Here is a 23,387-nt window from a genome sequence, read left to right as displayed (position 1 = left end):
CAGGGTCAGCAAAAATAAATACATAAAAGATAAGTGAGGCAGGGCTGGGAAGATGGCCTAGTGGTAAAGTGCTTGCCTCGCATACATGAAGTCCTGGGTTCCATTCCGCAGTACCACATATATAGAAAAAAATAGAAGCGACACTGTGGCTCAAGAGGTAGAGTGCTCGCCTTGAGCAAAAGAAGCTCAGGAACAGTGCCAGGCCCTGAGCTCAAGCCCCAGGACTGGCAAAAAAAAAAAAAAAAGGAGGCAAACAATAAAATATAATTTTTAAAATGTTGACTCTATTTTTTTTTTTCCAGTTTTTTTTTTTCTGGGGCTTGAATTCAGGACCTGAGCACTGTCCCTGGCTTCTTTTGCTCAAGGCGAGCACTCTGCCACTTGAGCCACAGCGCCACTTCTGGCCTTTTCTGTGTATGTGGCACTGAGGCATCAAACCTGGTGCTTCCTGCAGCCTAGGAGAGCGCTCTCCCTCTGAGCCACATTCCCAGCCCAAAGGTTGACTCTATTTAAAATTGCACCCCAAATAATGAAAAACTGTTTAGCCTACAGAGTCACTGTAATTACAATTTTTAAAAAGGAGGTTCTGGCAATATGGAGGCCTGAACCGCATGAGCCACACCGCTATCCCTAATCACACTCAACATTCTAGCAGACTTTTTTTGTGCAAAAATGCAAAGGACTTACAATTTCCAAAGGTATACAGATAACAAAATTGGAAGACTTATCAGTCTGTTTGATATCAGCATTTACAATGGCACTATAATATAACAAGACAGAATGGTATACAGAACTCAACAGAGCAGGCTAGTGAATAAAGTGCCATAATGATTCAGTGCAGAAAAAACGATTTAGTGAGAAAAACAATCTTTGCAAAAGATGGTGTGGAAATAGACAAGAGCAGCAGGGGAATACGTGACTCTCAACCTTATGTCGTATACAAAATTAACTCAAAATGGATTATGGACCTAAAGAAGAAACATAAGTATTAAAAAAAATAATAAAGTCATTAAGCCTCTGGAAAAAAAACAACCCAAAATCTTCTTGACCCTAATTTCTTACACCAAAGAATACATTAGTCCGAAAATTTTGTTATAAATTAGACTTCATAAAAAGTCAAACCTTCAATTTATCACAAGATACCTCTAAAGGCCAACAATGGTGGTGCACACCTACAATCCTAGTACTCTCGAGATGAAGATGAAGACTGAGTCCAAGGCTGCCTACACTATATAGCATGCTTCAGGTTAGCTTAAGTTACATAGTAAGACTTACACAGGTAAGTTACAAGCTGAGAGAAATATTCGAAATACAGTTTTTTAATTTTAATTTTTAATTATCCATTTATTTTGGCTTGTCCCGAAGTATGAACTCTGAGCCCGGGCACTGTCCCTGGCTTCTTTTGCTCAAAGGCAGCACACTGCCACTTGAGCCACAGCCCTACTTCCGGCTTTTTCTGTGATTTAATTGGAGATAAGAGTCTCACAGACTTTCCAAACCAGCCTGGCTCCTAACCACGACCCTCAGATCTCAGCCTCAAAGTAGCTAAGATCACAGGTGTGAGCCACCAGTGCTGAGATGAAACACAACTTTTCATTTATATTTTATTGAGCCCAAAATATACAAAACATCTTACATAGTTAAAATAATTTTTAAAAATCCCAAAACACTTCAAAAAGAGACGTGATGGGACAAAATATTTGAAGATACTTCCTACGACATAGAAATGACCCAGGAGCACATGAAAACATGGACCATGTCATTAGTCACTAAGGAAATGTCTATTGAAACGCCACAGAGAAAGCATTCTATTTTCCCTAGAGTGACTGAAATAAAAATGATCAATAACTAATACCAGCTGTCAGGAAGATATGCAGCAACTGTAAATCATTGGGAGTTCATCCAACATCTATAAATGGGATTCTGATGTATTTATTGTTCATAGAACTAAATAATGTATAACCAACCACAGGCCAATGGCTGGCAGTTTCCTACAGAGGAAAATATATACTTACTCTACAACCAACAATTCCATTTCCACGTGCTTACTCATGAGCAATGAAAACATATATTAACATAAAGGCTTGTACAGGGCTGGGATGTAGCTCAGTGTCAAAGCACTTGCCTAGTACGTGCAACATCCTGGGTTTGATCCCCAGTACCAAAAAAGAAAAAGACAAAACAATACAGTTGAAAAAAACCCAAAAACCTAACCATAGAGACTTGTACATAGGTGGACATAATCACTCCATTCATAATAGCACCAAATTGTCCAGTCTTGATGTCCATCATTGGTGCATGGCATATATGTATAATGGGCTACTATTAAAAAGAGAACGTACTACTACACTAATAATATAAGTGCAAGTCAAAAACACTGAATTGGCTACATGCCAGTGGTTCATGCCTGTAATCCTAGCTATTCAGGAGGCTGGGATCTAGAAGACCATGCATGGTTTGTGGCCAACCTGGACAGAAAAGTTCACTAGACTCCATCGCCAAAACTGGGCAAGGGACACAGCTTACTTGGTAAATTTCTGTTAAGAAACTGCCTCCTCTATAGGGAAACTACTTCAAAACTTTATGGCATAATGATGCATTCTTTACTCAAAGAAAGGCACCTTGCACAATTTAAGTCAAATTAAGATTCGAACTAAACTGGCTTTAGGGTTTGGAGATTACAAATTTCAATATGCATTTTTAAAACATCCCAGAAACTATACTATTAATTGATTTGAAATTTATAACTGTGTACACTATTACATATCTAGTTTAATATAATATAACTAGTTTAATTACATTAACTCACTAAGAGACACATATGAATTTAAAATATATCAGGATAACTAAATTTAAGTACTTACATGCAGTACACAAATACGCAGCAACTGTAAATCATTGGGAGTTCATCCAACAGCTATATATGAAACAAAGAAAAACACTAAGTTTTAATATAAAGCTCCAATTATATAAAAATCAAAATGAAACATTAGAATACTAAAACACTAGAATGACTAAGACTCATCTCTTGGGGTGGGGGATATAGCTCAGTAGTACAGTATATATTCAGTATGCTCTGTATCCAGTTACCAGCTCAAAAAAGAAAACAAAGCTGGTCCCTTACTATTTAATTTCTTTTACTAATTCTACAGAATTACTAAAGTTCTTGGTAGTAGTTACTGAGGTTTCAACTAAGCACCTCCTGCTTGCTCAGTGGTATTCTACCATTTCAATGACAGCCTCAAGCCCTTTTCAGCTTTAGTTAACTTTCGGATAGGGTCTTAGGATTATTTTGCTTGGGGCCAGCCTCTAACTCCTTCCTACCTATGTCTCCCACATAAGCCAGCATATCTAGCTTTTCCGTTGAGATAAGGTTTTCCTTTCCCCCCTAACTTTTTGTAAGAGCTGGCTTGAAACACAATACCTCCATGCATGGCTACCAGAAAAGTGGTATTATGGCTCAAATGGTAGAGCACAAGCCATGAGCAGAAGCAGCTGAGGGACAGTGCCCAGGCTCTGAGTTCAAGACCCAGGACCAGCTTAAAAAAAAAAAAAAAAGGTCTTAGAAAATCTTTATTAATACAATGACACAGAAAATGAGACCTGAAAAATATGTCCATGGGATTCAAAGAGGAAGGGAAGGGAAGAGAGAAGCTTTAGAAGAGGAAACTGCACATGGAAATGTCCTATTCAGGAAGGGAGTTTGAATATCTGAAAAAGAGCCCAGTGTCTCTGAAGTTTAATCACTGAGGGAGAAGGAATAGAAAACAAGAAGGAAACTAAGAAGTAAACAGAGCAGGCAAATGTTTTAGGCAACAAAAGGCATTTACAGCTTTGTCTTACAAGAATGGCGGCTTGGAGCAGTGGCTCACACTTGTCTTCCTCGCTACTCAGTAGGTGGAGATGAAGAGGACTGAGGTTCAATGACAGAGCAAAAAGTCCCTAAGACCTGTCTCAACCAGTGAAAGGCAGGTGGGGGCGCGGGGGCTCATGTCCAACATCCTAGCTACGGGAAGCAAAAACAGCAGGATCACAGTCCAGGCGGATGTGGTCATAAATGCAAGACTTGAATGAAAAAGTAATGAAAGCAGCAAAAGTTCCTCTGGAGGTATGGCTCACGTGGTAGAACACCTACTTAACATGTGCAAGATTCTGAGTTCAAAACCCCAGTGGTAAAGCCACTGAAAAAGTGAAAGCTTGGTGGTGGTGGTGGTCTGATTTTAAATGTGGGTTTTGTTATTATTCAGAAATACTCTAAGAGCCTGATCTAGGAAAGGGTTTGGAGTATGACCTCTGCATTCGTTCACTTAGAAATACACCGTCAGATTGAACTGTTAACTATCTCTGAAAGAATGGCTAATGCCAGGCACTGGTGGCTCACACCTGTAATCCTAGTTATTCAGGAGGCTGAGATCTGAAGATTGCAGTTTGAGGCCAGTTCAGGCAAGAAAGCTTACAGACTCTTATTTCCAATTAGCCACCAAAAAGCTGGAAGTAGAGTTAAAGCTCAAGTGGTACATTGTGCACTAACTTAGAGCAAAACAAAACAGAACAAAATAAAATTCAAGGACAGGATCCAGCGCCTGAATTCAAGTTCCAGGATCAACACACAAAAAAATAAGATAATAAATGTCATGAACCCAACTTCCTTTTAAAATGAAGTAACACTCAAGTCTAATACGCACATTTCTTGGAATATCACTACCATCTAAATGTTAGCAGTGGCCCAGTGGGCGGAAGACATGAGTATTTCTGTTATCTTGAAAAGTCATCAACCTGTCAAAGTCATTCCCTACATGCTAGAAAATGAGCTGGCATAAACCAGACCTGTCAGTAGAAGAGAAATGGTGATATCTGCATTATTAACACTTCATAATTCTACATTTACAAGAATAGAAGCAATTTATTTAACAATCCTTGTTTTTCCAAATCTTAAACTCAATATTGTAGACACAAATTGTTCTTGAATTTTCGCCAACAGATAAGCAATGGCATAGCTATGTTATTCTCAAAAACACTGTTTTTCCTATAAAATCAAACACCCAGTGGCCACACTTTTAATAGCTCACATTATTAGGTGACCTTAAGTACATTTACTGTGCTACAGATTTACCAAGCTCTCTTAAGTATTTTAAAATATGTCCAAGAATAAAAACACACCCATTTCGTAGGTTGTTTTGACAGTCATGGGGCTTGAACTCAGGGCCTAGGGGCTTTTCTGCTCAAGACTAGAGCTCTCCTACTCTGAGCCACAGCACCAGTCCTTCGTTTGTGTTTCTTTAGGACTACTGACCTAAAGGACATCAACTTCATTTTTAAGGCTAGACTACTGGAGGGCTTAATTAAAGGACAGGAAAAAATAATTAAATTACAACAAAAATCTTTAGGCTAGTTAAGGGCCACATCTGTAGCTGTGATATTGCAAAATCAATCTCACCGGCCAACACTCTAGATGTAAATGCTTTTAATAGCAATCAATAGCAGGAAAGACAAACCTACAAACGGCCAGCCCACTCATTAGCAAAATGAGCATTTAACTCAAATACTTGGATCAAAGTAAATGGAACAAGGTAAAACCTACCCAAAGTGTCGCACCCATCGGCAGGAAGAGAGAAAAAAAATCACTTTAAAATCATCAATAAACTTAGTATTTCTTACAAAGCTAATAATGCTTCAGCTCCCGAGTCAGTGCTCAGATGGACTAAAGGTGGAGTGAAGGCGGTGTCTAGGGATTAGCATCCCATAAGTAAGTCTTTAAAAACTCAAACTGTCACAAACACCCTAGAGCTGCTTATGAACTACACAACTAGATACTACTGTTTCTTCTTTTTATATTTTCAAAATAAGCAATATTTGTAGGCTTTGCCCATCAATAGGAAAGCAAGACAAAATAAAATCAGCTGAAAGTGGTTTGAAAATCAGTTGAAATCGTCTGGTTCCCCAAATTTTGGGAGTGTACATTTGTGAACCTAAACAGACCTATCTTCTCCTTCTTTCAATCCAATACCTCCCCAAAATAAGAGAGCCTGAAACAATCCACACATGATTATTTTTAAACTCCTTGAAAGTATTAAAACTTTTAGAGGAAGGAGAAGGAAGAAAAGCAAGAACAAAGGGGGACACATCTGTGGGCCCCTCTTCTTTCTTCTTCGGTGGAAGCAAGTTCAAGAAAGTTCATTTGTAATGTGTTCAATTAACAGTCTTTTGAATATCTGTATTCTGACCACAAGGACCCTTAGGTTTTTCTGCAAGTTCTTTTATCCTATTTCTAGGCACAAAGCCAAACTTCTTGTAGAAGCCAAGTGACTCATGCTGATCTGAACGAGTGGATAGATACCAAAAGTGCCATCTTTTTCACAGATGTTTAATTAGTACCTAATCCTAGTCTTTCAGTACGGTCAAGACATTTTAGTGTTATGATGTGAAGTTCTCTGATTCTGTTAAAGATCTACCTTAGAGTCGCATCATTTGAAATAGGCATGTTTCACTACCCCACCACCAACTTTTAGAACATCCTCACAGAACTTGTCACGGTGGCGGACTGGAAATACAGTATGACCTGGTTCAATTTCTTCTGTTGTTGAGTATTGTGTGGTATCACATAACCAGCTCACTGGGACAGCCACTCTGATGGCTGGAACCCTTTCTATACAGTTAAGTATTTTAAATGTCCCTGGTGTACTTGTAACACTTCATGTTATCACTTACACCTGTTGTCACATACACCAGACATTGCAATGACTCCTTACTTGGCTTAGGTGTCAAATCTAGATGTCATTTCATTCTTTCACTATGTAAGAAGTTTACTCTTTCAGATTCTTTTTTTTAAATTAATTTTATTTATGTTTATGTGGTTACCAAGGAATTGAACCCATTGTCTCATGCATGCTACGCAAGCACTTACTACTAAGCGACATCCCTAGCCCCCATCTTTTCAGGTTCTGTTAGAGGTTTTAAACCTTCACAGACTCTCCCGAGCCCCATACTGTTCATATCTCCATAAAATACGCTTTGTAGTCCATTACTTTAAAACACTGTTATGCAGGTGATATACAGAGGTGTTACAGTTATAAATGTCAGGTGATAAGTATATCTCTTTTTGGACCATGTCACCCCTTCCCTTGTTCTCTTCCAGTTGTTTCTTCCCCTCAACGAGTTCATTTTCAACATAGTGTTTAGGGAGTACCACTGCTGCATTTCCAGTACTTCTTATACCCTTGCTTTTCAAGAGCAAAGAATGTGGGAATAAGTATATTCTGTTGTTTGTTTGTGATCATACTAGAGCTTAGCTTCAAGGCCTCACACTCTTGCCAGCATTTGCACTCAGGGATGATACTGTATTACTCGATCTAGGCTTCCACTTTAAGCTCTATGCTGGTTAATTGAAAATAAGAGTCTCGAGGATCTGTCTGCTCAGGATGGCTCCAAACCATGATGGTTAAATCGCAGACTCCTCAGTAGCTAGGATTATAGGTGTGAGAAACCAGCTCTGGGTGCTTTGTTCAATGTTTCATCCATTTGTGTCATCTCCAAGTCAAGCACAACACGCATAACACTCGTGACACCTTAAAACATGTAGAGTATTTAAAGGAATAACTCAGACCACTGTGTATGCAGATTCTAAAGAATATCATTATCTAATCATGGTGGCCACTGGCCATTTCAATGTAGCTAGTTGACACCGGAAATAAGTCTAATCTGAACTGAAATATACTGTGATTGTCAAATATACTCCATAGATCAGGATATAAAATACTTCATTAATAAATTTTTATGTTGATTATATGTTGAAGTAATTCTTTAGATACACTGTATTAAATATAGTATTGATAGATAATTATGCTTTCTTCAACATGGCTCCCAGAAAACCTTAAATTATACATAAAGCTCAGATTTTTTTTTTTTTTAGAAAGTACTATTCTAGAAGTTAGTGATGGTAAACTAAGAAGTCCAAAGATTGGCCTCTCTAGAGTAAAGAAGGTAAACTAAACGTCTACTAATACTTCTAAATCATTACCAGTTAGAATGATTGAATTTCAGAAAGAAATGTCACCGAGACATGAAAGATGTAGGCATCTGAGAATACATTGTTTTGATGACTGTTTATGACTTTTTAAGATGTTTCCATGTGTCTCCACTCTTTAATGGTATATGTCTAAGCAGAGCTGTTAAAAAGCTATACAGCTTTCACTCTTGTATGGATATAATTCATTTGTTTGCTTTATTTAGCCAGTCTGGGCCCTTTGAAATGAAGGAAATCCCACCCCTATCACTTTAACCATCTTTTAGCTGTGTGTTCTTTTCTCATATCTGAACCCTATCTAGATTTTGAGGAATAAATACTCAATCGTGTCATTACTAACCTGCATTTCATATTTCAGAGTCATGTGGAAGCACCAGGACCCCATTCCTACCACTGAAATTAAAACAAATGAAAATAATTAGCATTATATTATTTGGAGGTGGGCAGAGTGACCTGAGTAGAGCGCTAGCCTTGAGCTGAAGAGCTCAGGGACAGCGCCTACGCCCAGGGTTCAAAAGAATACAAAATAATAGTCCATATGAACATTGCACATAATTTTTCAGATGAAGGGTTATACATACCTGTGAGTGTTAAATAAGCAGCAATGTACCGCTTTTCCAGTCCATCTCTAAAAGTCTGAACTGCACCAAAAAGTGGAGGTATGATCATAATCAGGTTACTCACTGTATTCCCTATAGAAGAAAGACATAAGAAGATATTTAGATTTATCAACAACACTTAAAAAAATAAAGATACATTAATTTTTCTTTTAACAATAAAAGATGTGACTTCTCTGAAATATGGTAGAATGATATCTTCAAAGTGTACAAGAAACAAATTTTACCCTTACCAAAAGTTCTTAGAAAAACCCAAACCTGTCAAATTCACTTACTGAATTTGCTGTTTTTGCTAGAAATGTTACTGATGTCCTGTTGGGGACTCAGTTTTGGCCTTAATGGGGGAAGGGCGACAAGAGCTCCCGAGACCCTGCCCTTCCCCCAGCCCTGGGGCAGTGTTAAAGCTAGCCACTCCCACCTTCCCGCCTCAACCGCAAGAGAAGACCCTGCCCCTGGGGGAGGCAAACACCTGCCTGCCACCATGATAGGGGCTGTCCAGCCCACAAAGGAAGTTTCATGACATCACCTAGGTATTTTAATTTTTTTGGAGGGGGGGAGTATTACAAATAGAGTTGCTTTTCTGATTTCAGTCTTTATCTTCTCATTATTGGCATAAAGGAAGGCTACTGGTTCTTGTAGAGCCTAATATCTAGGCCATACAGAGAGTTTAAGAAACTAGACCCTCAAAGAATCAATATGTTATTTTTAATAGTTTGCCCAATTAATAAATGGGCAAGTGAGATAAATAGACTTCTCAGAAATAAAAATGGTCGACAGACATATGAAGAAATATTCATTAAGAATACAAACAATAATAGATGCTGGAAAGGATGTGAATGAAAAAGACTAGTACATGGTTGGTGGAAATGCCAACTTTTCAACCACTCTGAAAAGCAGTATGGAAGTTCCTCAAAAAAAAATTAAACATAAACTATACTATAAACCAGTAATACATGGGTCAAAGATAGAGAGGATCAGGTAGGATGATTGTGATTCAAGGTATATCAGGCAAAAAACTAAGCAAGACCCTACTTAAATAAATCAGGCTGTTTCACACTATAATAACTTCAGTAATAGTGAAATATGGTTTCTTATTTAAGGGATGAAAATAATATTTCTTCTATCTCTTCCTTCCTTCTTTCACTTCTCTTTCTATCCTTTCCCCCCCCCCCCTTTATTTTTTCTGACAGGATCTTACCATTTTGTAAGAAAATAAGTTGCACTCCAGACTGTCCTCAAATGCATTATTGTCCTGGCATAGCCTGACTGCTGGGATTACAGGTTTGTGACACTTTACCCATCTTCTTTATTATTGGTATGTTATTGGTATTATCGGTATGTTATTGGTATATTTTCTTTTATGGAATATTCATTCAGGTTACTTAATGATTCTAAATAATCATTTTTTCATGTGTAGATCTGACATAATACCTACTGTGGTGATAAAATGCTGTGTAAGTAAAAGAGGTACTAAGCTATCACAGGAGACAGAAGTTCAAGGGACAAGAGAAAAATGCTCATTCACACTGGAATCATGTCCCTTACATCCTTCCCCACCATCACTGCCATTTCATTTCAGGCCCTGATCCTTGATTTACATGATCAAAAGTAAGACAAGAAAAAACCAGAGGCATGTGAATGTGTCATTTTATATGAGAAGAAGTGATAGAAAAGGTTCACTCAAGGCTAGCACTCTACCGCTTTAGAGCCACAGCACCACTTCCAGTTTTCTGGTGGTTAACTGGAGATGAGAGTCTCACAGACGTTCCTGCCTGGGCTGGCTCTGAACCTCAATCCTCAGACCTCAGCCTCCTGAGTAGCTAGGATTGCAGGCATGAGCCACAAGTGCCCAGCCTTGTTTGGTTTTTCGGTGCCTATGCTGGAGTTTGAACTCAGGATCTCAAGCACTCACTTGAATTTTTTTGTTTTTGTTTTTGCTCAAGCTTGGTGCTCTACCTCGTAAGCAAGAGCCTCCACCTCTGGCTTTTTGCTGGTTAATCGGAGCTAAGAGTCTCACAGACTTTTTCCGCCTGGGCTAGCTTTGAACAGCGATCTTCAAATCTCAGCCTCCTGGGTATTAAAGATTAGGATTAGAGAGGTGTGCCACCAGCACCTCGCTTGTTTTAACAACAACAAGAAAAAAAGCAAAACAATACGAAAAACACATAATGTACAAGGCTCTAGGTTGGAGTTCTAACACAAAACAGAAAGAAGAAATGAAGGGACAGAACGGAATGGGACGAAAAGGAAAGGAAGAAAGAAAGAGTAAAACAATAAACGTTATATCATAAAGGAAATCTATAGGAATACAACACAAAAACTACAGCATACCATAACTGAAGTTGATAGAAAACAGTATAATAATTAACTCTTACTTTGGTACAGTTAATGAAATTTTCACAGAAGAGATAGCAGATGAGTGTGCCTTAAAAGATGACTAGGACTTAGGAACATACCAAGAACGTACAGTACTCAGGGCAGAGATCACATAAATGTGTGCCAAATCAAGAAGGAACATGATGTGTCTAGGAAACAGTGAGAAGTAACTTACATTATGTCTAGGGACAAACTGGATCAGGAGGTAAGGCTAAGATAAACTGAAAGGAAAATGAACACAGAAGGCACATCTGTGATCTCCCAACCAAACTGTAACAAGTTTGTACTTTATACTAGAGGACACAATGGACATAAAAGGATGCAGTGTAAAGATGCAAAGATAATTCACTTTAAGATAAGCTTGAATGACTGGAGATTGCCAGAGGACAAATCATGATGCTTCTGCAAAAACTCTAAATACGACGTGGTGATAAGGGCTTGAGCCAAGGTGGCTTTGAGATGGAAAGGAGGAAAGAGAAAGCAGAAATTTGACTGAAATTTTCATGTTTGAATATGGTCCCGTATGGTATTCCTACTGGTTTCACAAAAATACAACCAAAAATATGTCATTATACTTTTAAATAATCATTCCTCTGCTGAATTTACCTACTTTCTTTCTGCAGAAAAAAGTAACTTTAAACACGCAAAGCCATCTCACCCACACACATTCTGTATAACTAAATTGCTTGCATGGTGGCTGGTACACAAAAAGTACTAATAAATATGAGAGGTTATGCCGATACAGTTATTTTGGCAATACTGAAGCATGAACTCAGAACATCTCACATTTGTTAACCTTGCTTGATCGACGGGTACTCTACCACTTGCATCACATTTCTAGCTCTGCTTTCTGCTTCTTATAAATAAGAGTGACATAAACATTTTTTGTTTGTTTAAGTGGGCTGCGGACTTCAATCCTCTGAATCTCAGCCTCCTAGGTAGCTACGATTATAGATGTGAGCTAATAATTTTTTTTTTGGTGTAGATTTTAAATCACAAGCTTGATTTGATGCCCTCCAATACAGATCTCAAGGAAGAGTAGGTAAAAAGAGTTGACAGTGCTTTGAAATGAGAGAAGTTACACTTCGGTAAACTGATGAGTTCTTTCTGTGTGTGCTTTCACTACCAGGTAGCTTGCTCCAATTCATGCAATAAATGGTTACATTTCTAAGAGTTGCCGTGGTTATCTGAGTGAGATTTCCAGCCTGCTTGGATGGACCTCACTGCTGCAGGGCTCCTTCTGTGTCTGGACAGGGAGCCTGCGGTGGCGGATGAGCCACTAATTTTTTTACAATACCAAAAAGGCCACATCAAACACATTTTCCCTAGAAATCTGTATATTCCTTAATAAAAGTCAGCTTTTCTTCCTTGAAATCTTGGCATGAATTCTCAGAATTTAAAGTCTTCCCTGAGCCCCCACTTATAAGGGCTTTTTTTTTTTTAAAAAAAAAAATCCAATTTAGTTGTTGAAAGCATTTTTTAAATAGTAAAGAAGGAACATAAAACTGGTAGTAAAAGGAAGTTTATCAAAGAGAAGTTCGAATGCATCTGCTCACTGAGTAAGGTTAATGTTCAGTCACAAGTAACTAATTAAATCTTTTTTTCCAATAAAATATACTCTAAAGGGAGTGATGATGATGTGGTTCTGGAGTAGAATGCTTGCCTGCAAGGGATGGGGGTGGGGGAGAGGAGGAAAGAGAAAGCGAAAGATCGATCCCCTCCTATACAACAGAGCCTGTCTCCCCCTACCCCACTAATCATGGACACCTGCAGTGCTTCTTCAACATTTCTCACTCTTTTTCCTTTTCCCTTTCCTCTTCTCCCTTAGTTACACTTACGTTCTGTTTATCCTCATTACATATTTCATATTACATATACATATGTAATTTATGTTATATACATTCATGTATATATTTTATATATATATGTATATATATTACATATGAATAACTTATATTACATACATATATGCCTATATAGGCTAAACATATCTTCATACACACATAATTATACATATGTATGTTCATGTCCATGTCTTCTTAAAAAATAAATGTTGTTTACTTTGCTTGCAAATGGCTAATCACATTGTGTCAAGAGTTAGCCGTCTTCGTTACAAAGACTGGTTTTGAAATCAACCGATGGAGAGAAAGGATTCTGTGCCACCACAGGGCAGGCGTGCGCGCACACATGTACGTAAGCGTATTTATTCATTTGCCAGTCCCGTGCCTCGAACTCAGGGCCGGGGCTCTGTCACTAAGCTTCTTTCCGGTTTTTTCTGTGTATGTGGTACTGACGGATCACGCCCAAGGCCTCACGCATGCTGGGCAAGCACTCGACCACGAGGCCACGTTCCCAGCCCTGTCCATGTCTTTTAGGTCTAGCTTCTACATGTGAGGGGAAAAACCATGCTACCTGGTAGGGTGTTTGTTTGTTCTGACGTGGCTTGGCTGATTCCTGCAAGTGACATTTTAACTTTCTCTATGACTGTGTTAATATTCCATGGTGTAGAAGCACCAGGTGGTCTTTATAAACTCACCTGTTGTTGGGCACCTCAGCTTATCACATCATGTGGCTACTGTGAAGAGCCAAATGTGATACAGCCTCCCAAACAGCTAGGATGACAGGCTTGGGCTCAGCTTCAAAGAAGGCTTTAAATGAATAAAGCACTGGATTTAGAGTGCTGTTCAATGAGGCAGTAGAGAGCACTGGCTTACACAGGGCAAGGCCCTGAGTTTAATCCACGGTACCACAATAAAAACTATTAACAGTACTAGGGAGAAAACACTCTACATGATTAGAGAAACATAAAATATCCCGTGGGAATCTTGACCTCGAGCTCTTCTGAAGCCCAGATTTAGTTAATAGACCCTAGTGGTTCAACCCTGATAGAAGGAGACCAGGGTTCAAGAGCCCTGGGAGTTTTGTCCTTCGACACCGTTCACGTCTTCACTGCTTGCCTTGGGGATGCTTCCACGTCTTCAGTCCTTGTCCTCTCCCTCTCCTGCTGTACCATACATACCCTTTGCCTTTAGATAAACCATGAAGTGAGTATGTTCTGTACACAAGTATGAGTTGTTTCAAATTTGTGAAACCTTTACCACAATGTTTTCTACTGTCATAATGTCAAAATCGGCACATAGCCAACTCATATCCTTGTCAATGAAAAAAATTCAGCAAAGTCCTTATTTTATCACATAACTATTGATTCAAATCTTAAAGCAAAATAAGGCAATTAACTGTTCCCGTTAAGACTTTATCCTCTTCCTAATTGGTGGCTCTGTTTCTTAAACATATTACATTATGCATTGTTAGCCTTCTATTAATTTTAAATATATTTCAAACTTCTTCAGCAAATGAAATAAAAAACCTCTAATTTCTTTTGGCCAACCTCCAGATAAATATTGAATAATGGCAAATAGTTAAGTTTAGATATATTTAAACATGAAATCTGAGTTGAATTCCTTTTGAAAATGTGTCATTGGTAATGCTTAGCAGTATTTCATTCAGTGGTATAAGAAAACACCTATTAGCTCTAAGAAAATATTAAGTAAAAATAGGCTTATGAATTTCTTTTTCTTTTTTTTGTTGGTCATGGGGCTTCAACTCAGGACTTGGGAGCTGTTTCCCAAGCTCTTTTGCTCACGGCTAGCACCCTACCACTTTGAGCCACAGCTCAACTTCCATTTTTCCGGTGGTTAGTCAGAGATAAAGGAGTCTCATGAACTTTCCTGCTTAGACTGGCTTTGAACTGTGATCCTCAAATCTCAGCCTCCTGAGTGGCTGGGATTAGAGGCGTGCATGAGCCACAATCACCCGGCACTAACTTTTTTTAACTTACATTCCCAGACAATGTTTAACTTAAATTCCTAAGTAGTATGGAAAAATTAAGAGTAGACACACATGCCCTCAAATTCAACATCCCCAAACCTCTCAAACTGTGCCACTTCTACCAGAATCCTTTGGGCCAAGTTCCAATGGAACAAGATACTTGTTACCAGAGTATTCACTCCCCAAGTGTCAGCTTTAAAGGTCTAAAAACCATTTCAAAGAAAACTAGAGAAAATGGATAGGTCAGCCAAGACAAGTGTGCCATGGTACAAAACAGAGATTTCTCTGTGACCCAACTAAAATAGCACTATTGTTAACCCACACATATAACTGGGATATTCCATGGTCTTTTCCATTTAGCTGCAAACCAAATACTCAATTTATTACTTAAAAACTCAGTAATCCTTTTATTTGTAAAAAAGAAAAAAAAGAGAGAAGTAAAAAAAAAAAAAGACCCAAAGATTAAAAAGAAGAAAATAAACCTGTTTTCAGTTTATGTTCTTGGGATCATGCTATTGACTTTATTTACATAATATTTGATATGAAATATCACTTGTGAGCCAGATGTTGTAATCTTTGTTTACATATCAAGAAACTTAAGCGATTAAGGAACGTGCTCAGTATTGTTCAGCTCTTAAAGGAAATGATTTAACCTTGTAAGGGAGGGAAGGAGACAGAAGGAAGGCAAGTAGGGAAGGGAAGAAGAGAAAAAGAAAACAGTGAAGAATAAGGAAAACCGGGAAAGGGAAAAGGACTTTACACCTAAGCCTGATTATTTTTCTGACTGCTTAACAAGTGACTCAATTTTTCTTTTTTCTGGGCAGTACTGTGATTTGAACTCAGGGCCCCATGCTTACTTAGCCAACTCGAGTCACCCACCCCAATCCTTGTTGTGTTTTAGTTATTTTTTCAAGTACCGTCTCACATTTTTGTCCAGTACAAACCTCAGATCATGATCCTCCTAGCCTACAGGCTTCCCACAGGGCTGGGGACCAAGCCATATACCACACAGCAAGATAAAAATCTAGTAACTTTAGCCACACTGGCTTGGAACTGCAATCCTACCCAGTCCTGAGTTTGAACTCAGGGTCTTGACGCTGTCCCAGAGTCTTGTTGTGCTCAAGGCTGGTGCTCTACAATTTGAGCCACAGTTCCACTTCCAGCTTTTTCTGGGTGGTTTATTGGAGATGAGTCTCATGGATTTTCTTGCCAAGGCTGGCTTTGAAATCACGATTCTCAGATCCTAACCTCCTGAGTAGCTAGGATTACAGGTATGAGATACCCGCGGGACCTGGCTTTGTTTCGTTTTGTTCGTTTTTTTCTGAGGCAAGGACTTGCTATTGCCCAGAAGGCCCTGGAACTCTCAATCCTTCTGCCTCTGTGTCCAGGATGCTGGGACTGCAGGCTGTGCCACCATGCCCATCTTAATTCCTTCTTTCTGTCAAGCTAATCAAAGGGCTTGAATGCCTTAAACACTTCTGTGATAAAGCAAAATAAAAAGAGTACATCCACAAAAGATCTATTTCTATTTCCTATCATGTGCCTTAATTTTCTTATTACTCTCTGCCTTCATCATTAAAGGTACTAAACAGATACCCTTTTCTTTCCACACATATAATCCTTCCACTCAGGAGACAGAAGCAGGAAGATCAACAGTTCAAGACCAGCCAGAACTGCAGAGCAAGAATCTGTCTCAAAAGACAAACAAAAATAACTTCTGTCAAATGGTTAATCTAAAATACATATGCCTTTTCCTTCTATCTGCTTTAATTTCTTTTTTCAGGTTTTTTAAAGCTTTCATAACAGAAGTCCTTCACATCTTTAGCTAATTCCTAGGTTTTGGTTTTTTTCTTTGAGGCTATTACAAATGGATCTGCTTTCTGACTTCAGTCTTGATCTTCTCACTGTTGGCATAAAGAAAAGCTACTGATTTTGGTGGGTTGATTTGATACCCTGCTACTTTGCCAAAGTTTAGGATCAGTTCAAGTAACTAAGGGGAGGGATCTATTGGGTTCTTTAAATACAGGACCATGTCATCTGCAAAGAGGGAGAGTTTTTTTTACTTCTTTTCCTTATCTGGATCCCCTTTATGTTTTTCTCTTGCCTTATTGCTCCTGTTAGGAATTCCAGTACTATACTGAAGAGGGGAGAGTGGACATTCTTGTCTCAGTCCTCATTTTAGAGAAAATGGATTTAACTTTTCACCATTGAGTACAATGCTGGCTGTAGGTTTGTCATACACAGCCTTCATTATATTCAAGGAATGTTCCATGGGTTCCTAGCTTCTCCAGGGCTTTCATCATAAAGGAGTGTTGAATCTTGTCAAATGTTTTTTCTGTACCTTTTGTCTTGTTTGTAAGTTTATCTGCTTTGGGAAATGGTGAACAAATGCAGCAGTGATACTAGACACTATGTTGAAAATAAACTACACAACTTGTGGGTAGGGTGGGAAGGAAAAACTGGGAGAAAATGAGGGAAGTAGTGACACTGTTCAAAAAGAAATGTACTCATTACCTATTACTGTAACCCCTCTGTATATCACCTTTACAATAACATAAATAAAATGCATATGCCTATAAGTATTCCAAGAAGCATTCCTAGTCTTCTTACTGAAATAAAATTTAATCCTAAGAAACTAACCAAAGCACAGACTGTTTATGAGGCAAAGTATTTAAAGCTGTAAGATGATAGCTATCAATTATGATTTGTAAAAGTATTTCTATTGTTCTATGTATAATGTCTGGCATATGAATTTACTTCAAGCAATCTCTGCATTTTGCTCGGCTTTCTCACCACCCATATATCTACTCTTTTCTTGAATAATTACTTATTTATTGTACAGAGGGGTTGCAGTTTCATACCTAAGGCAGTGGGTACATTTCTTGTACAGTTTGTTGCCTCCTCCCTTATCCCCCCTTCCCCCATTTATCTATTATTTACAGAACCACCATCATCCTCTCTCCAGCTTAAAACTATCTTTAGTTCCCCAATTTTTTTTACTGAAATTACTTTGTAGAAAGTAATTTTTGAGAACAAAATGGCCTTTCTCACCTATTATAGCTATTATTTCTTTTCTCTTATTTTGGCCTTTATGGAACTTTAAATTTTACCTTTATAACATTCTTGATGAAAACTTTGTTTTCTTTGATTCTTGACAGAGAATTCCTTCTTTCTGTCAAGCTAATCAAAGGGCTTGAATGCCTTAAACACTTCTGTGATAAAGCAAAAAAAAAAAAAAAAAGAGTACATCCACAAAAGATTCTATTTCTATTTCCTATCATGTGCCCTTCAACAGATGAGTGGATCAAGACAATGTGGTACATATACACAATGGAATGTTATGCCTCTATCAGAAAGAATGACATTGGCCCATTCATAAGGAAATGGAAGGATTTGGAAAAAATTATACAAAGTGAAGTGAGCCAGGCCCAAAGAAACATGCTCAGTTCTTAATGGCAAGTTCTTTGTTTTTCTTTTTCTTTTAGTGTTGGAATCTAACTCATCCTTTCACATGCTAAGAAAGCATTCTACCACTGGTGTCCAGCTGCTATTTCCATTTCTTTTGATTAGTGTCAGTATGGTTGAGATTTATCCATCCCTTTAATTTTTGATCTATGTGTTCTTTCTTGTGGTCCTTGTTTTTGTTTCATTTTGAATTTGTTTTGTCATCCCTTTGGTTTTGTTTTTTGAGACGGGGGCTTTCTATGTAGGCTGGGCTAGCATTGAACTCCTGCCTCAACCTCTATAGTGCTGAAATTATAGACAGGTCCACCACACCAGCTTCTATCCATCTATTTTTATCTAAAGTAGGTTCTAAGAAAACATATAGAGATGGCTTTAATTTTTAACAAAAAAGAAGTTTTCCTTTAAGAAAAGTCAATTCCCCTGCTGTTACAGCACAGGGGAATCAACATCTAACCTGCTTTCAAAGTTAGAATACTAAGTGCCAGCACCTATCCCCTGATCCTGAAGGAACTTCATCCCTTTGAACTCAGATTCCTTTAAAACAAATATAACATCTACACCTCACAGGAAAAAAGATGTGAAAGTGCTTTGTGACTGTAAAACCTTGCTTCTCCAAGTGTCTGTAGTCTCTAGACCAGCAGCACTAGTCTAGTAGCTTGTAAGAAATATAGACTCTAAGACTATATTCTGGCCTAATAAACCAGAAGTGGTGTTTTCACAAGATCTCCCAAGAAATTCACATGCAAATTAGAATCTGAAGAGCACTGTTTAAAGTACTCTGTGTGTTAAGTATCTTCACCATAAGATCATTCCTATGAAGCTCTTTTTAAAGTTCTGTGAAAGTCTTGGGATTTGGTGAACTCATTAACAGTATGACATTAACAACACAACACATCATCTTCCCCTGCTCAACCACTGACCAGTCTCAGAAACTACTAAATATAGATTTTAGTCAAGGCTTGGTAACTAATTTGCAGCAGAGAGTTAGATCAATTCACTTCAGTTATCTTTTTTCCTTATTTTTAAATTAGATCCCTAGTTCCCAACCCTGGCAAGTTAATGTTCCTAAATGCCAATATCTTTAATTGTAAAGTGAGATGGTACTTCAGAAATCAAGCAGTATTGCATATGATTAGAAATGAGTGCACAGCCATATTGTTTTTAGGGTGACAGTTTACAACTTGATGGAGATGTGGTTACACACAGGTATATATATACATCGCCCAAAACTTCTCAAAAACCATACTTAGATGAATTGTATTGTAAGCAACTTATAAATCAAAAGGTAACTTTAAAACTGAAGGAGAGAAAGGATAAAAGAGGGAAAAAGAGAGAAAGAGAGGAAGAGAGGGAGTTTGACTACATGAATTCAAAACCACATTTTATCACTAGCAATGTAGAAAACTTTGAGTAAGTTATTTAATCCCTCTCTACCATAAACTTCTTTTTTTTTTTGCCAGTCCTGGGGCTTGAACTCGGTCTGAGCACTGTCCTTGGCTTCCTTTTGCTCAAGGCTAGCACTCTACCACTTGAGCCACAGTGCCACCTCTGGCCATTTTCTATATATGTGGTGCTCAGGAATCGAACCCAGGGCTTTATGTATACGAGGCAAGTACTTTACCACTAGGCCATATTCCCAGCCCTCTACCATAAACTTCTAAATCTGTAAAAGGACCAAAAATTACAAGAGTTATAACAACTATAACAAGGATTCCTACCTTAAAATACACTTAGAAAAATTGCCTATTAAGTCCCCATGACTTTACTATTTCTATTAACTATATTTTCAATATTTAAAAAATCATATGGGGCTAGGAATATGGCCTAGTGGTAGAGTGCTTGCCTCATATACATGAAGCCCTGGGTTTGATTGCTCAGCACCACATATATAGAAAAAGCCAGAAGTGGCGCTGTGGCTCAAGTGGCAGAGTGCTAGCCTTGAGCAAAAAAGAAGCCAGGGACAGGGCTCAGGCTCTGAGTTCAAGCCCCAGGACTGGCAAAAAAAAAAAAAATCCCAAAAAGCATATGTACCTATAAGAAGAATACAATGAAAATATTCTGCTGTTTTCTTTGGACTAGAATTATACCAATATACTTAAGTAGTATGACTAACATACAGATCAAGAGTACAGTAACGATAAAATGTACCTTTGACTAACTAAAACAAGCATAAAGTATATTAAAATTATAATTTATTTAAGACAATAAGAAATTGCAATTTATGAAAGAATCATTAAAACTTCATTCAGGAAGGCTATAAAAATAAAAGTGCTTCTTTTGATGAAAAAGGTCAAGATAGTTGATACATTACCACATGATCCATCAATTATATTTTTGACACTTAAAAATATACTGGTATACCCATATTCACAGAAGCACTATAAATAATATCCATGCATTGGAAACAATAGAAGAAATGATAAAGAAAATGCAGTCTATACATATACTGAAATATTACACAGCCTTAAAAAAGAAATACATGCTACAACATAAAATAACCTTGAGGACATTATGCTAGGTGAAATAAAACAGTCACACAAAGGCAAATGCTGTATGATTTCTCTTATATGAGGTACCTATAATAAAGTTCATAGGAACAGATTGTAAAAGAATAGTTGCCATTGCCAAGGAATGGATGAAAGAATGAGAAATTGTTTAAAGGGTATACAGTTCCAATTTCATAAGATGAAAAAGTTCTGAAGGTGATTACACTATTGAACTATATGCATACTAAAAAACGGTGATAAACTTTGTGTTTGTTAAGTATATTCTTCCACGGTTACAAAATAGTTTATACAGTAGTTCTTGCAGTAAAGCGTTTATAAATCTGTTTGCATTTTTGGTTTTTAAAAAGCACCATGTTCTTGCATTTTTATTTTATTTATTTTTTTTTTTTGCCAGTCCTGGGCCTTGGACTCAGGTCCTGAGCACTGTCCCTGGCTTCCTTTTGCTCAAGGCTAGCACTCTGCCACTTGAGCCACAGCGCCACTTCTGGCCGTTTCCCATATATGTGGTACTGGGGAATTGAACCCAGGGCTTCATGTATACGAGGCAAGCTCTCTTGCCACTAGGCCATATTCCCAGCCCATGTTCTTGCATTTTAATATAACCTGAACTCGTGTGTGTGTGTGTGTGTGTGTGTGTGTGTGTTCCCATTACAATACTTAAAACAATGTACTAGCAATCTATGACTTGGATACATTAAGCCTGGATCTTTTTAAAGTTGGCTTTCATTTGACTTTCATTCTTCTGCTGACTTTAATCAAATAAAAGTATAGTACTTGGGCTGGGGATATGGCCTAGTGGCAAGAGTGCTTGCCTCTTATACATGAAGCCCTGGGTTCAATTCCCCAGCACCACATATACAGAAAATGGCCAGAAGTGGTGCTGTGGCTCAAGTGGCAGAGTGCTAGCCTTGAGCAAAAACAGAAGCCAGGGACAGTGCTCAGGCCCTGAGTTCAAGGCCCAGGACTGGCCAAAAAAAAAAAAAATTATAGTACTTGTGAATGGCAAAATAAAAGCTCAGTACTTTTGAACTATAAATTAAATATTGAAATTCCAATTAAAAGCTGCGCTTTTTGTCTGCCAATAATCCTCAAGGAAGGGATTCTCTTCCCTAAGGTAAGAGGGTTGTCACCTCTGCCAGGACACGGAGCCCAGGACCAAAAGAAGTTTAATGTGTACTCATTTGCTTGACTGGAGCTACCAATCAGGAAATACAGTAGGAAGAGGCCTGAGAACAGGAAAAGAAAGGTAGCAAAACGCTACAAGCATCCAACAGCCAGAGGCTCTCTGTGGCACATGGATAGCAGTGGTAGCTGTGCAAGCCTCTGTCATCTGTGCATCAGTGGCAAGGAAAGAAAAACTCCTCTCCTTGTCTGAGTACTGTAATAAAAGCATAAAAACCGAAGACTGTCTACCTTACTTCTGTCCAGTTCCTATCAAGAGGATGAAGAAGAGCAACAGATCCATGAGAAAAGAACACCTAATTTGAATCACCCAGCTCAGGGACAAAAAAGTAGGTGTCATACTATGAGTAGCCATTCATTCTCTCCATCCATGAACCAACTAGGTTACCTCCTCAGGCCGAGGTAGCCCCTCAAAAAGCCATAATTAGGAATTCTCAAATATTTTTTAGCTGCCAGGCACCAGTAATCCCAGCTACTGAGGAAGCTGAGCTATGAGGTTTGCAGTTCAAAGCCACGTCCAGGCAGGAAACTCCATGAGACTCTTATTTCCTTACTGACCATCAAAAAGCTGGAAGTGGAGCTGTGGCTAAAGTGGTAGAATGCTAGCCTTGAGTAAGAAAGCTCAGTATAGCACGCAGGCCCCTACTACCAGCACATATATGTGTGTGTATATGTGTATATACATATATATATTCCCCTTAGCTTAATATATAAATATAAACATATTTTATATAAGACATAAATTATATATAATATATAAATAATAAATATACTTAGTTACATTTATTTAAATATTAAGCTAAGGATAGCACCCAGATCCTGAGTTCAAGCCCTAGTAATAATAAACAAAACAAAAACAAAAGACAATAGTATTTTAAACTCTACTTCATATAGACTTTATCACTCATTAAAAAATTATCAGACCTAAGTTTCAATATTATCCTATCGAGTCATAGCTATATGACACTGAGAAAAGTATTTAAATTCTCTAGGACTCAGCTTTTTTTCTTTAAAGTGCGGAAAATCACCGACTTAATAGGAATGTTCTGAAGCTTAATATACAGGTCATCTTCATCTCTCAGTCTTCATTTTCTTTTCCTCAGTTGTGGGGCTTGAATTGGGGGCTGGGGACTGTCCCTAAGCTGTTGTGCTCAAGGTTAGTGCTCTACCACTTTGAGCTACTTTTCTACTTCCAGTTTTCTGGTGGTTAACTGTAGATTAAAGTTACATGGACTTCCTCCTGCCCAGGCTGGCTTTGAACCAGGATCCTTAGATCTCAGTCTCCTGAGTAGCCAGAATTTCAAGGGTCAGCTACCAGTGCTTGGCCACAGATTTTAATTGCCAGTTAGTTAAATAAGCCAGTCTCCTAACAAAATTCAAATTTTAGGG

At 38.1% G+C, this 23,387-nt stretch overlaps 1 protein-coding gene across 1 annotated transcript in view; it reads right to left on the bottom strand.

Annotated features, from left to right (window-relative positions):
- Positions 1-23,387, bottom strand: part of Acer3 (alkaline ceramidase 3) — a 54,699-nt gene that overhangs the window by 27,060 nt on the left and 4,252 nt on the right. The window contains exons 2-4 of the mRNA XM_048360287.1: positions 8,605-8,715; positions 8,364-8,416; positions 2,865-2,917 (exon numbers count right to left, since the gene is read on the bottom strand). Coding sequence (XP_048216244.1) covers positions 2,865-2,917; positions 8,364-8,416; positions 8,605-8,715 — 217 coding nt within the window. The remainder of the gene's footprint in view (positions 1-2,864; positions 2,918-8,363; positions 8,417-8,604; positions 8,716-23,387) is intronic.

The sequence above is a fragment of the Perognathus longimembris genome, chromosome 13 (genome assembly GCF_023159225.1).
Source record: "Perognathus longimembris pacificus isolate PPM17 chromosome 13, ASM2315922v1, whole genome shotgun sequence".
NCBI classification, from domain to species: domain Eukaryota; kingdom Metazoa; phylum Chordata; class Mammalia; order Rodentia; family Heteromyidae; genus Perognathus; species Perognathus longimembris.
Note: the sequence above shows the minus strand (reverse complement) of the source record. Positions and strands in the feature narration are given on the sequence as shown.